Genomic DNA, 14,909 nt, shown 5'->3' on the forward strand with positions numbered 1-14,909 from the left:
GTTTTTGAAACAAACCATAAAAGGAAGATCCCCTGGAGAAGGAAATGGCCACCCACTGCAATGTTCTCGCTTGGAGAATCCCATGGACAGAGAAACCTGGTGGGCTGCAGTCCACGGGGTCATGAAGAGTCGGACATGACTGAGTGACGAATACTTTCTTTTTTTTCACTTTCATAAAAGGAGAGTCTTATTCATTTTGGGAAAATATAATAAAAGTCAAACAGGTACACTTACACCAAAGAGGCTTTCACTTGACTTAAGGTGATGACTATCAGATGTTTTTCTTGGTGCCCTGCTTTCTTTTTGAAGAACTGCCACTTATATTTGCCACTACTCTCTCTCAGTGTGAATTTTCTTAATATATGTAAAGTGATATGACAGTCTTTAAAAAAATGCCATGCAATATGATTTTTATGAATGACAATTATGAAAAACCAGCATGTTGATCATTTGCTGAAGTTCTGATGTTTGAGAAATATTACTTTATTAACCAACATTTTGGTTAAATAAAGGCAAACCAGAAAATTTATTGTTCTTGAAAATCTTTATAAAATATATTAGTGTACCATACAATTAATAATAAAAGTCTAGCAAATATATTTATATAATCTAAAAAAACTGTACATTTAAAAATGGTTAAGATGGTACATTTTATGTTACACATTTTTTACCACATTAAAAAAAAAAAAAGGAATGATTAAGGAAAACTATCCTTCCACTAAATGTACAATCAAAGTAAAACTGGAAATTCATTTGTTAGAAAAGTCTTAAGAAGCTTATTTCTATAATGCTATTGCTGCAAATAATGCAACCAATAGCTAATACTTGTGGAATACTCAGTCTATGCTAGGCTTAGGGTTAAGTGCATTATTATGTTTCAGAATATAAGCCCTATTAAGACAGAAATTTGTTTCATTTTCTGTTTGCCTCTTTAGATCACATCATTATTTTCTATCCTGTGCTGTGGCCTATAGGCTGATCTCTGCGGATTGTTTCAACCAGTTTCCCATCACTCTGGCTTCTGGTTAAGTTCAGTCAGTGGGAGGGGCTAACAAGAGACTCACTGGAGAAAACCCTGATGCTGGGAAAGACCAAGGGCTGGAAGACAAGTGGGTAAGAGAGGACGAAATGGTTGGATGGCATCACTGACTCAATGGACATGAGTTTGAGCAAATTCTGGGAGATAAAGAAAGACAGGGAAGACTGGCATGCTTCCGTCCATGGGGTTGTAAAAACATGGACAGACTTAGTGACTGAACAACAAGAGACTAGAGGGTAGGGGAGAGAGAGAGAAGTACAATTTTTATTCCCCGTGCTGTTTCCCTGCTGGGTTGCAGTTTGGTGATGGCCATGTCATATCTAATAGCATTGATGCCACATTTCCTATTAGGTGACCCTCTCCCATAGCTATCAATCTGCCCAGGTCCAGGTACCACTTTCTCTCTTTGCCCCTTCAGACTTAAAAGTGGGAGTGAAATCTTATTGTTGCTAGCACCTGAATGTTTCACATTCTTTTGTTAGTTTCCTTTAATCCTGTCTATGGAGAAGGCAATGGCACCCCACTCCAGTACTCTGGCCTGGAAAATCCCATGGATGGAAGAGCCTGGTGGGCTACAGTCCATGGGGTCGCTAGGAGTCGGACATGGCTGAGCGACTTCACTTTCACTTTTCACTTTCATGCACTGGAGAAGGAAATGGCAACCCACTCCAGTGTTCTTGCCTGGAGAATCCCAGGGACGGGGGAGCCTGGTGGGCTGCCATCTATGGGGTCACAGAGAGTCAGACACGACTGAAGCGACTTAGCAGCAGCAGCAGCAGCAGCAATCCTGTCTATATCTTCAGTAGAGTACTTGCATTCATCTTTAATCACTCCCTTTGCAGACATATTTATTGCTCTATCATCCCAAAGCCTAGAGAGTATCTGGCACAAAGTTTGCAGTCAATAAGTATTTCCAGAATGAATGAGTAAGCATGCATGATCTCATTATCACAACAACTACATGAAGCATGTAATACTTCTTGGCTTACAATTCCAGTGAGCTCATTAATTTTTTCCAACAAGTCACTGGAGAAAGATTCTTAAGATCAGATCTGGCATTGAGCTACATACTTTATATCCTCTTACTCTGATATTTGAATAAGAGACATTTCAGGTTTATTCAGAAATATTATATTCTAATGTAAACAAATGTTCAAACTACCACAATTGCACTCATCTCACACACTAGCAAAGTAATGCTCAAAATTCTCCAAGCTAGGCTTCAACAGTATGTGAACTGAAAACTTCCAGATGTTCAAGTGGATTTACAAAAGGCAGAAGAACCAGAGATCAAATTGCTAATGTCTGCTGGATCATAGAAAAAAGCAAAAGAGTTAGAAAAAAACACCTACTTCTGCTTCACTGACTATGCTAAAGCCTTTGACTGTGTGGATCACAAAAAACTGTGGAAAATTCTTAAAGAAATGGGAATACCATATCACCTTACCTGCCTCCTGAGAAACCTGTATGCAGGTCAAAAAGCAACAGTTAGAAACGGACATGAAACAATGAACTGGTTCCAAATTGGGAAAGGAGTACATCAAGGCTGTGTATTGTCACCCTGCTTATTTAACTTATATGCAGAGTACATCTTGTGAAATGCTGGGATGGATGAAGCACAAGCTGGAATCAAGATTGCTGGGAGCAATATCAATAACCTCAGATATGGAGATAACACTACCCTTATGGTAGAAAGCAAAGAGGAACTGAAGAGCCTCTTGATGAAAGTGAAAGAGTAGAGTGAAAAAGCTGGTTTAAAACTCAACATTCAAAAAACGAAGATCATGGGATCTGGTCCCATCACTTAACAGCAAATAGATGGGGAAACAATGGAAACAGTGAGACTTTATTTTCCTGGGCTCCAAAATCACTGCAAATGGTGACTGCAGCCATGAAATTAAAAGATGCTTGCTCCTTGGAAGAAAAGCTATGACAAACCTGAAAGTTGCAGAGTTGTGTCCGACTCTTTGAGTCCCCATGGACTATACAGTCCATGGAATTCTCCAGGACAGAACACTGGATTGGGTGGCTGTTCCCTTTTCTAGGAGATCTTCCCAACCCAGGAATCGAACCCTGCATTGCAGGTAGATTCTTTACCAGCTGTGCTACCAGGATTTGTCTGACAAACCTAGACAGCATATTAAATAAGCAGACATTATTTTGCTAACAAAGGTCTGTATAGTCAAAGGTATGGTTTTTCCAGTAGTCACGTATGGATGTGAGAGGTGGACCATAAAGGAGGCTGAGCACTGAAGAATTGATGCTTTTGAACTGTGGTTTTGGAGAAGACTCTTGAGACACCCTTGGACTGCAAGGAGATCAAACCAGTCACTCCTAAAGGAAATCAATCCTGAATGCTCATTGGAAGAACTGAAGCTGAAGTTGAAGCTCCAATACTTTGGCCACCTGATTCGAAGAGCTGACTCATTAGAAAAGACCCTGATGCTGGGAAAGACTGAAGGCAGGAGGAGAAGGGGACGACAGAGGAGGAGAAGGGGATGACAGAGGATGAGATGGTTAGATGGCATCACTGACTTGACACGAATTTGAACAAGCTCCTGGAGATGGTGAAGGACAGGGAAATCTGGTGTGCTGCAGTCCATGGGGTTGCAAAGAGTCGGACATGACTGAGCAACTGAACAACAACAACACTGTAATTTTCTACCAAGATAATACATAGAATTAAAAAAAAAAAAAGCTTAGGGCCCAATGCATTAATTTGTTTTTTCAGTGCCAGATACTGCTTATTATCTGGTACAATTGTTAATTCACTAAACATGACCATTTTGCAGTGTAGTGATTTTCTTAATGAAAAGTATGAATTTTTTGATATATTTGTTTTTTAGTAGAGGTATTAATGTCAAAACTATCTTACAAGCTTGTGCAATTAAAATATTTAATACATACTTAAAGACTTTTTCCCACTCCAAGTGCCTTTTTGGGAAAGTGAATCCCAAAGTGAGTTTCAGGTAGTTGCTTCTTAAGCTGAAGTGTGTTAGCCTGTAGGCTGCCTCAATTTAGTCTGGATCAACGTACCATACTATGCAAATTTACTTTAAGTTTTAATGTGGTTATACCTGTAATTTTCTCTACTTCTTGGCTTAAACTAAGTCTTAAGAAGTGTTTTTTGGGTAGCTATTAAAAAATTTGGCTCCTATCCCAAAATGGTAATTCTAAGTGCTAGCTGAAGGATTCCTACCAGCTCACTTATATTAAACCCAATGTAAAACATATTCCCAGATATACAAAGATATTTATATATCCACTGAGAGTAGACATAAATTGAACTGAATCAACTGGAAAAACTCTAGCAATACATGAGGTACTTCCTATAGATTGCTAAGAATATTCCTTTTAATTTTTACACTTCGTATACTTTATATTAAGTAAAAACTATCAAAGTCTGGATTTTTCCTTAATAGAGGTATTGAGTTGGAGTTTTTGAACTTTGTCCAAAGATAGCACTTCATAATTGCATAACTGAAAGTGTCCAATGCCATGAAATTAAAAGATGCTTACTCCTTGGAAGGAAAGTTATGATCAACCTAGACAGCATATTAAAAAGCAGAGACATTACTTTGTCAACAAAGGTCCATCTAGTCAAGGCTATGGTTTCTCCAGTGGTCATGTATGGATGTGAGAGTTGGACTATAAAGAAAGCTGAGTGCCGAAGAATTGATGCTTTTGGACTGTGGTGTTGGAGAAGACTCTTGAGAGTCCCTTGGACTGCAAGGAAATCCAACCAGTTCATCCTAAAGGAGATCAGTCCTGGGTGTTCATTGGAAGGACTGATGTTGAGGCTGAAGCTCCAATACTTTGGCTACCTGACGTGAAGAACTGACTCATTTGAAAAGACCCTGATGCTGGGAAAGATTGACGGCAGGAGAAGGGGACGACAGAGGATGGGATAGTTGGATGGCACCACCGACTCAATGGACATGGGTTTGGGTGAACTCCGGGAGTTGGTGATGGACAGGAAGCCTGGCGTGCTGCGGTTCATGGTTGTCGCAAAGAGTTGGATGCGACTGAGTGACTGAACTGATATTGGATGCTAATCAATAGGACCAAATGGTAAGTGACTAAGATCAAGTATTTCATACACCAATAAAGTATGTTGTAAAATAAAAAACTGTCTTAGTGGATGCAGTGGCACCTTAGATCTCAAGCATATGTACTTTCAATAAATGAGCAATTTGGCTTTTTGCAAGATCTCTGAGATTGCTTTAAAGTGTGTATGTGTGTGATACATCCGTTAGAGATAAAACACCTCCCAGGTAATTTGAGGAAAAACCCTGTTTTCCTGTATAGTGTTGATCTTTTTTTCCTATCATACTTTTATGAGAACTTACAAGAAGCTGGCAATTTTTAAATTTCACAACTTTTCTTGGGCTTCTAGTTTTCAGTTGGAAGTCATAACTAGTAATAAAGTTTAAGGGGCCATAAGGTTCTGAACAATCTACTGCCATTGCCTAAGCATACTAGGCTGTGACTACCACACACACCACTAGGTCTTGACTTACACTATACTTTCTGCTTGGGATGGTCCTTTTTCATTTCTGTTTTTGTAAAAACTCTCTTACGCCCAGCTCCAATGTCATTTTCCTAACCTTTCTAGGATGAAATGCTTAACCTCTCTATTGTTTTCCACAGCACATGACTGACAGCATTAGTTTAACACTTAATATATTGTATTATATTTAGTTGTTTATACTCTGTCTCCTCCACTAGATATAAACTGTTCAGAATATTAATCATGTATTAATCTACTTTATATCCCTACCTAGCAGAGTGCTTGGTACAAACTGTAGGTGTGCTTGATAAATGTTGGATAGACTTAACTGAAGATCAGAGAAGTATTCCTTGAATAATTAATATTTTGGAGCTTTGTTAAAAAATGGATGCTTTAGATGTCCACTGTTGATGGATATACATACCAAGAGGTCAAGTAAGTTATAAGATCACTTACTTGATCACTTACTAAGTTATATAAGTTATTTATAAAAAAAAAAAGGGACCCAAGACTAGTTGTTCTTTTTGTTCGGAAAACAGTCATGAAGACTGAAATCAGCCTATGTATAGCATGGATAAGGATCTAATTACTATAGTATTAGGCTCAGCATCAGAGCTCAAGAAGTACATATACTTCTTGGTTGAGGTGAGGGAGCTAGGGTTGCCACCATTAGCATATGATGCTCCTGTATACTTCCTCAACCCCTCTCTATTTTTAGTACATATGGGAGGACATGCTAAGGCGTGGGACATAGCTTTTGCTCAACTGCTCTATTTATTATTTCCTCCTTTATTTTTATACAATGCTTATGAGTGCTTGGTGACAGCAGAAAGGTGTGCTGGTCTTTTTCTGATTCTAGTCAATAAGGAAAGAGCTCTTTTAATTAACTTTCACAGCTCACTAGATTAACATACGCTTCCTACTGAACAAGATGATGCCTACAGTACACTCTAAGTTTGAAACTGTTAGACACTTGTAAACTACAGGTCTAAGATGCAAACTGTTTGTTCCCAAGCTTGTTTGTACCAGTTTGTGGTGATAGCTGCTACTGAATTGTTATTTAAGTAAATATTCCATAAATTGATGATATATGAGGGTAAAAAGAGTTCTATTTTTCCTGAAAAAATTAAGCTAATCTAAGTTCGAAACTGTTAGACACTTGTAAACTACTGGTCTAAGATGCAAACTGTTTGTTCCCAAACTTGTTTGTACCAGTTTGTGGTGATAGCTGCTACTGAATCGTTATTTAAGTAAATATTCCATAAATCGATGATATATGAGGGTAAAAAGAGTTCTATTTTTCCTGAAAAAATTAAGCTAAACCTTTGGAACATCTCATTTAAAAAAGTCTGCTAAAAAAGAACTCCTGTCAAATTAGGTGTAGGTGAAACAACTGTAAAAAGTACTGTAAAAATATAATAAAAATCTAGAAGGAGTCTATACTTAGACACTGTGCAAAGGTCTTTAAAATTTCTTCAACTTTAAAGAAACCAACACTGGAAATCCCATATAATGCCTTGTGGGTATAATAGAAACTCAAATAGTAGACACTGATTAAAAGAAAAGCCTTGAAAAAAAAAAAAGAAAAAAAAGAAAAGCCTTGGCTCTCCATCAGATTAATGACAAATAAATGTTCATTTATTTAAATTTATTTTAAAAGATAATTTGCCATTTGTAACTTATTTCCAATCAAATGACCAATTAGTAGTATCAAAAGCAGTAAGAGGACTTCTATTGTAATATCCACCATAGCCCATTAGTACTTCATTTTTTTTTTTTTTAGTACTTCATTTCTTAATAGAAATATATGTATATCTGTTCTCTGGTTAGCTCCCTAATGAGTAAAATTAATCAAAATGATTAGCAAGAAAGATTAAATAATTTGCTTCTTCTAAGTTTTCCTGTTTATAACATGAGTTGGGGAAAAGTCTGAGAAAACCACTTAGAAATTATAGCTCTATTCAGAACATTAATGTTTATACTAGAAGAAAGATTCATCCAATCACAGGGCTGGAAAATCCTTGTGGGGCATGTCTGTGAGATATACTAATAACACTGTGTCCATGCTGCATATGACTAGATGCACGTTCTTTCCGTTAAGAAAAAATTCATTTGATTCTTTCTCAGGGAAATCATCATTTCATCTCTTTGATGACCCATCTAATCCTTCTCTAAGATTTCCATAAAAACAATGGCAGAAGTTTAGGATTAGACTCTGAAAGTCCATGAAACTAAAATCTTTAGGGCCTTTTTCAGGCCTATGAATCTCACCTGTTCACCAGCTTGGGATTCTCCAATGATGAAACGATCTCCTGGGCCATCAGCAGCTGTAAGATGAACAGAACCAAGAACAATCATCAGAATGCACCTATCGCAAGGAGTAAGAACCTAGTCTTGGAATTCTAAAAGTTGACTCAAATGATTAGGTAAGGCTTCAGGAAATTGGAACACTTTTCTGATCGCCTAGCTTAGAAAAAAGTTTTGTTACTATAATACTAGTTAGATCATTGGTATCCACAACTTACAAGTACCAGTAAAAGTGGTTCTAAATGTGCCCGTTCCTGGTGCCTTGGAGACAGTTTTCTTGTTGTTTCATAATTTCCACTCTTGCACTTTTAAATAGGAAGTTCTTTTAGTCTATCCTCCTAAATAAAAGGGTATGTATGTGTGATGTGTGTGTACACACTCGTGGAGACTTATACATGAAGTGGTAGTGGTTTAGTCGCTAAGTCATGTCTGACTCTTGAGATCCCATGGACTGTAGTCCGCCAGGCTCCTCTGTCCATGGGATTTTCCAGGCAAGAATACTGGAGTGGATTGCCATTTCCTTCTCCAGGGGATCTTCCTGACCCAGGAATTGAACCCAGGTCTCCTGCATTGCAGGCAGATTCTTTACCGACTGAGCTATGAGGGAAGCACGAAGTAGGGCAAGGATATCCAACCAGTCCATTCTAAAGGAGATCAGTCCTGGATGTTCTTTGGAGGGACTAATGCTAAAGCTGAAACTCCAATACTTTGGCCACCTCATGCAAAGAGCTGACTCACTGGAAAAGACTCTGATGCTGGGAGGGATTGGAGGCAGGAGGAGAAGGGGATGACTGAGGATGAGATGGCTGGATGGCATGACTGACTTGATGGACATGAGTCTGGGTGAACTCCGGGAGTTGGTGATGGACAGGGAGGCCTGGCGTGCTGCAATTCATGGGGTCGCAAAGAGTTGGACACGACTGAGTGACTAAACTGAACCAAACTGATGCTTGAAGGAAATGAGTTACGTAATGAAGTACCTCAGGTAGAAAAGGTTCAGTACCTTTAACAAGTGATAGTGATAGAGCTAGGATTTGAAAACTCACACCCTGAATTTCCAATACAACATTATTTTTTTATGAAGGATCAAAATGCTGCTAAAAAAACAAAATACATAGGCAGTGCTGCATCACAATTTGCACTGACTGCTTATTTTTAAACTGGAAGAAAACACTTTCAGAATTGAGATGGAGAAAACTTCTTATCCAATTTTTTTCTACATACAGTATAGTAATGGCTGGATGAAAAAATACTCCTGAAGATAAATGTATTTAAAAGGGTTTTCTTCACACACAACGCGGATTTCAGACCAATAGTACTGTCAAGGCAATATGTACCTAATGAGTTTTATGATCATGACCATTACCTCCTTGTAACTGGCATACAGCAAGGGTCTGGGGGAACACACACAGCAAAGATAACACTATTTATATGAATATTTTAATCATATTTGCAGCCATGTTTATAAATAATAAAAAGCATTTTCTCTCTTTTAGAGAGGAGATATAAAATTCATTGTTCTTTATGTGACTGCAAAGACGTATTTTTTCTAAAGGCTTATATATAGAATGCTGTTTATAAGTCACTTTTTTTGTATAACTGGCTTTGGTTAACTTAATGTGAAGAGGGACAAAAATTAACATTAGGTGTCTTCTACTTACTATATGTTGTATCTTGTGCTTTTTAGACTTTGTCTCAGTTAATAAACTCTTGGCTTTCTGGTGTTTTTTGGAATCCTACTATATTAATATTTTCAGTGTTTACCTGTAAAAAAGAGACTACTGCAGTTTTCCTGAATGGCATTCTTATTATGCTGCTTTCATGGGTTCCTTTTTCTTTTTAATGAAACAATTTAAAACAGATAGAGAAATCACTGCTTCAACAATTATCAGCATTTTACCAATTTTGTTTCATCTATACCCACACTCAGTATTTTAAAACTAATCATAATTTTCTTACTTTAGAAAATTAAGAAGTCAATTATCTTTCAGAGTTTTGCACTAATTACATCTCAATCTGAATAAACATTTTTATTTTTCTGCTAGAGATATTATCAGCTTTCTGCCTCCCCATAGCAACCTAGACACTTTCTTTTTTTGCCTCTTGAACAAGGGGAAATTAGCATGGTTTTAGAGTAAAAGTTGAATCTGAATCCTGGTTCTGACTATTATTAGCTTTAGGATTTTCAGCAAATTACTAAATTTTTCTCTAAACTTCAGTTTGCTTGTTGATAAAAATGGGAATAACCATACTTTAAAATATGGTTTTAAAATATTTCAAATAACCATACGTTAAAATACCCCTTTTAAGGCTTTTTATTTCTTTCATTTATTCACTGAATTTCTACTGAGTGTCTTCTATGTCATAAGTGTCATACTAGATGCTGGGACAGAGTAGAGAGTAAAACTAGTTGTTGTTGTGTAGTCGCTAAGTTATCTCCAACTCTTTCGCAACCTCATGGAGTGTAGCCCCCCAGGCTCCTCTGTCCATGGGATTTCCCAGGTAAGAAGACTGGAGTGGGTTGCCATTTCCTTCTACAGGGGATCTTCCTGACCCAGGGGTTGAACCTGTGTCTCCTACATTGTAGGCAAATTCTTTATGACTGAGCCACCAGGGAAATGAAGTAAAACTAGATACTGTTTCTATTTTAATGCAGTATCAATTTGTTGCAATGTTTTACACAAATAGAGGTGGGCTTTAAAATCATCTTGTAAGCAATTTTTTAAATGAAAAATAGAAAATATATTTTATCACATATGGTAAAGATGAATATTATTTCAAGAAACTTATTTTGTTTATATATATGCATGCATGTATATTTATATGTATTGTATTTGGTTTGTGATGTATAATGTATTTAGTGCCTGTCTTTTTATGGGTGTGGTGAAACCAAAACTCTTAAAGCCACTGAGATAGTGAGCGAGATAGATTTTAATGTTAATCAAATAGTCACATTAATGAATATACAAATATAAATTAAGAAAACCACTCTAAAGGAAAGGAACACAATTTAATGAGAGCATACACTGAGAGTACCTGAGCTACCCTGGAGGGTCAGGGAAAGCCACCTTGATATACAGGATTTATGATTTGAATATGAAGGATAAATCAGAACTAAGTAGGCAAAAAGTGTGTGTGTGTGTGTGTGTGAGGGAGAAGGAGAGGTGATAAGGGGACAGAGAGAGGAGATGGAAGTGGACATGCTGCATCTGAAGATACTCACCTAAAGGAAACAGTATGTGTAAAGGCTCTGGTTCTTGTCCTCCATCTATCTTATAGTCTAGCTGCTCTCTCAAGTACCGATAATACCAAAATGACTCATATTTCAGCTCCACAACATATGCTACTCCCACTGCTTGGAGTGTCCTTTCCTTCTCCCCGCCTTCTGGTTAAAACTTCTTAGTTTTTAGGACTCAGCTCAAGTGTCACCTTCTCTAGGAAGTCATATCTGACTTCCTTCCCCCTTCTCTTTTGTTTCCCCAGTGTATTCCTGAAGTAACTCTAATTATGGTTTCTTAATGTATTTGTAATCATTTGCTTATTTGTCTCAGGGAAATTCCTGGTACCTGCTGAAAAATAGGTATTCAATAAGTGTTCAATATATGAAGTATTCGCAAGTGAAAGAAATGAATGAGTGTGGCTCCTAAGAATCTTTTTAGAAAAATGAACCCATGAACGAAACAATAAATATTTTCTAATACAAAATGCTGTATTTTGAATGCCTTCCTTTTCCTGATGGTTCATGGTATATTATTTTCTTTAAAATGTGAGTCAACATTTACCATCTTTAGAATGTTTAGAAAGATTGCTCTGATCAATTCCATATAACTTAGGTTATGTCTAACATAGTGCTAAGCTTGTCATTGATGCCCAGTAAATACTTGTTAAAATAAAGAATTGAACTTTGCATTTCCCTAATACTTAGGTAGGAAGTTTGTAAGCTGTCTTGTATGCATTAGTATTGTGCTTTGTAAATTTTCTTAAATAATTTTATAAACATGTATTTTATCTCTTTAGCTAGATAATAAGCTCTTTTGAGGTAGGGATCACTTCCTATATTTCTTTTTTGAAATTGTCTGCTCTTCAGTCCTCCTCTTGTTTTCCTGTTTCCCTCTTCACACATTCTAATACACATACACTCAAAACACTCATCTCAATGTTCTGCACAAGCACTCCAAGCAAATGTCATTATATAATGAGTGGCTAGAGATAACGTGGGGCCAAGATGGTACAGAGTGTCAGGGAAGCCAACATCTGAAGCAGTCTTTAAGTGAAAGAAGCAAGATGCTTTGTTACCAAGGATGGTACACTAACTGGGGAGAGAATATGTCTCACTTTAACTAGGTTCTTCACTTTCCTCTGAAAATTTCCACCTGGGAACTATGCCTCTCTGTTGTTGGCTAAGGAAGGTTTAGTCAACCAACATTATAGAAAGTCCCTGATACCGATGGAGGAGTCATTTTTACCATTTCCCTTTTAACAGTGCTTCTCAACTCTTAATGTACATAGAAATCACTTAGAGAGCTTGTTAAAATACAGGTTCTGATTCAGTAGGCTGGGATAGGTCCTGAGGTTCTACATTTCTAACAAGCTGATGTTTATGCAGCTGGTTCAGGGACTATCCTTTTTGAGAAGCACAGCACTGTAAGACTGGATGGAATCCAGACAAATTCAGACCAATAGAAAACTTAAATAAAAAAATTAGTGAACTACAACAGAAGTTCTGATTTTATACCAACAAGGCTCATTATTTACTATAAAGGCAGAAAAGTAATGATCAATCTACCTAACTTGTTGATACTTATTTTAAAAACCTATTAAAGAGATATGTAAAAAAATAAAAAGAAAAAGGTTGCCATTTTCAAGATGAATTCTACCAACTTGGGTGGGAGGGGGCAGAAGTGGAGGTACAGTGGCAGATGAATCTAAAGCTTGGAAAGAAAGAAACTAAATAAGCCACAGTATGCCATTAGAAACAATGGATGGATTGCAAGGATTTCTGTAAAGGCTTAGACTCTTTCCACCGCCACCCCCCAGCCTCAATTCTGGCATTTCGGTTAATAGCTTTTCTTTTATGTTTTGCAACTGTATAATTTAATTTGAAGGAAGTGATAAAAGCAATATAAGCCAAATTCTTACAGCAAATGCACTGTGTAAGCAATTTATAAAGCTTAATGCTAGACCCTGAAGCTGCTTCCACCTTTTTAATGTGGAAACACTTTTAGTCTTGTTCACCTCTTTATTTGAAGATATCTGATTATATCATTTGATATAAAATTGATAGCATTAGATAACTATTCAACGTGACAATATACAGAAAATGATCATCCTAAGGCTATTCACCCTAGAATTATCCCTCATTTTAATTTTCTAGTCACGTGGGAGCTCTCTTTGAATCTCTTATAGCTATTCACTTATTTTCAGTAACAAAAGTCTCATTGTTTCCACATTAGGGTTGGATAAATGGAGGCCAGAGAGATAGCATAACTTTCAGAGGTCCTAGGAAGTATCTTCAATGGAGGAATAAGGCAGAGGGACTAAGATTTTGTTTACTCTAACTATGGAACCAAACTAAGACTGGTGGATAGGCAACAGGGTAATAGTATTTCTGTGTATACTAAAATTAACATTATAGAAAGAGTTTGGAGTGGTGGCAAAGGTAGATGACGAGACTAACACGACAGGATCAGTACTTGCTGCACTTATACTGAGGGATTAAATCTGGTGAATTGTTTGGGATTTTAAATCTGCTGCCTGGAAAGCAGGCAAGGAGTAGAACAGATGAATTAGAAGGCATTTCATATACTTTATCATTGTCTTCCAGGAGAAAAATGCCCATATATTGTTAGTATTGGGAAAAGATATATTGTTTCCTTAAATATATTATTTTAAGCTTTTTGGAATTAACTAAAATTAATTATTTCAAATTATCTCTGGGCTCACTTAAGTAGTGCTCCTATATCATAAGGCTCTCTTCTTCATCCAAAGTGTCCTACGGTGGAAGACTAAAGGCTGTCAAGTGAACTGGAGAACCAGCTACGGCCAAATGAGAGAGTCATTTCCTAGGCAGGTTGATAAGGAGTCTAGGGGTCCCCAAGGAGAGAGGGGTCTGGAATTCTCAAGGAGGAAGAAAGGACAAACTTTTTTTTCTTTCTCTACATTCCTTAGGGTTATATAACAATAATGTATCCTGCCTGAGGACAGTCTCTGGATTAAGGCCAGTCTTTGGATTAAACCTTCTGGCTAATTCTGTTATCTTAAAATGTAAATTATGGAGTAGGTCTGGTGAGGTCTTTACAACCTCCAGACATTCTTTGGATTCATTGGAGAGTATATAACTTTATTGCTAACACTAGCAAGGGGGGTACTCTTTCTGCCCCCTTCTGATGCCTATGTCAGAAGCTTTCTCTATCTCCTTTATACTTTAATAAAACTTTACACAAAAGCTCTGAGCAATCAAGCCTCGTCTCTGGCCCCGGATTGAATTCTCCTCCGGGGGCCAAGAATCCTGGTGTATTCGCGTGATTCAACAACAACCTTTCACAAACAGGACTTAACTCGACAAAACAGAAACACTTAAACATGACTTTTGTGACAGAATAAGAAATAGCTCAAAATTAAAAAGGTTATACGGAATTTTAGTATGTACTTTAACCTACTGGGAGGAAGTACATAGATGTTACTAGCAGCTAGACAGTGAGATAATGGGTAATTTTAAAACGTTCTTTTTGATTTTCTATATTTGCATAAGCATGTATTTAATCAGCATGTAAAAAATTTATTAACATAAAGTGCAAAGATTTCTCTTAATTTTCTAGAATTGTTTGCTGCACATGGTTTTTAAAATAATTATTGGCTTGTTTATAATTTTTCCTTTGCCTAAATGATACCTAAACTAATTCTGAAGCATTAAGTCTTTCAAATTGAACATTTTCAAGAGAGTGAACTTGGTATTGAGATATCTTTGCCTTTATTAACAAATTAAGAAGCAATTGTGAGACAATGGGCACCCACATCTCTACAGGAGGCTGTGAATGCATCAAGAAGATGATT

General features: G+C 37.0%; 1 protein-coding gene across 21 annotated transcripts in view; it reads right to left on the reverse strand.

Moving 5' to 3' along the window:
- Positions 1-14,909, reverse strand: part of GPHN (gephyrin) — a 535,403-nt gene that overhangs the window by 70,549 nt on the left and 449,945 nt on the right. For all 21 annotated transcript variants that reach the window (XM_086320195.1, XM_086320194.1, XM_086320189.1 and 18 more), the window contains one exon: positions 7,821-7,876. In XM_086320195.1, the coding sequence (XP_086176321.1) occupies positions 7,821-7,876 (56 nt within the window). The remainder of the gene's footprint in view (positions 1-7,820; positions 7,877-14,909) is intronic.

Source organism: Bos grunniens, chromosome 10 (genome assembly GCF_055505025.1).
Source record: "Bos grunniens cultivar Pamir isolate PY7600 chromosome 10, Bosgru_T2T1.0, whole genome shotgun sequence".
Lineage (NCBI taxonomy): Eukaryota > Metazoa > Chordata > Mammalia > Artiodactyla > Bovidae > Bos > Bos grunniens.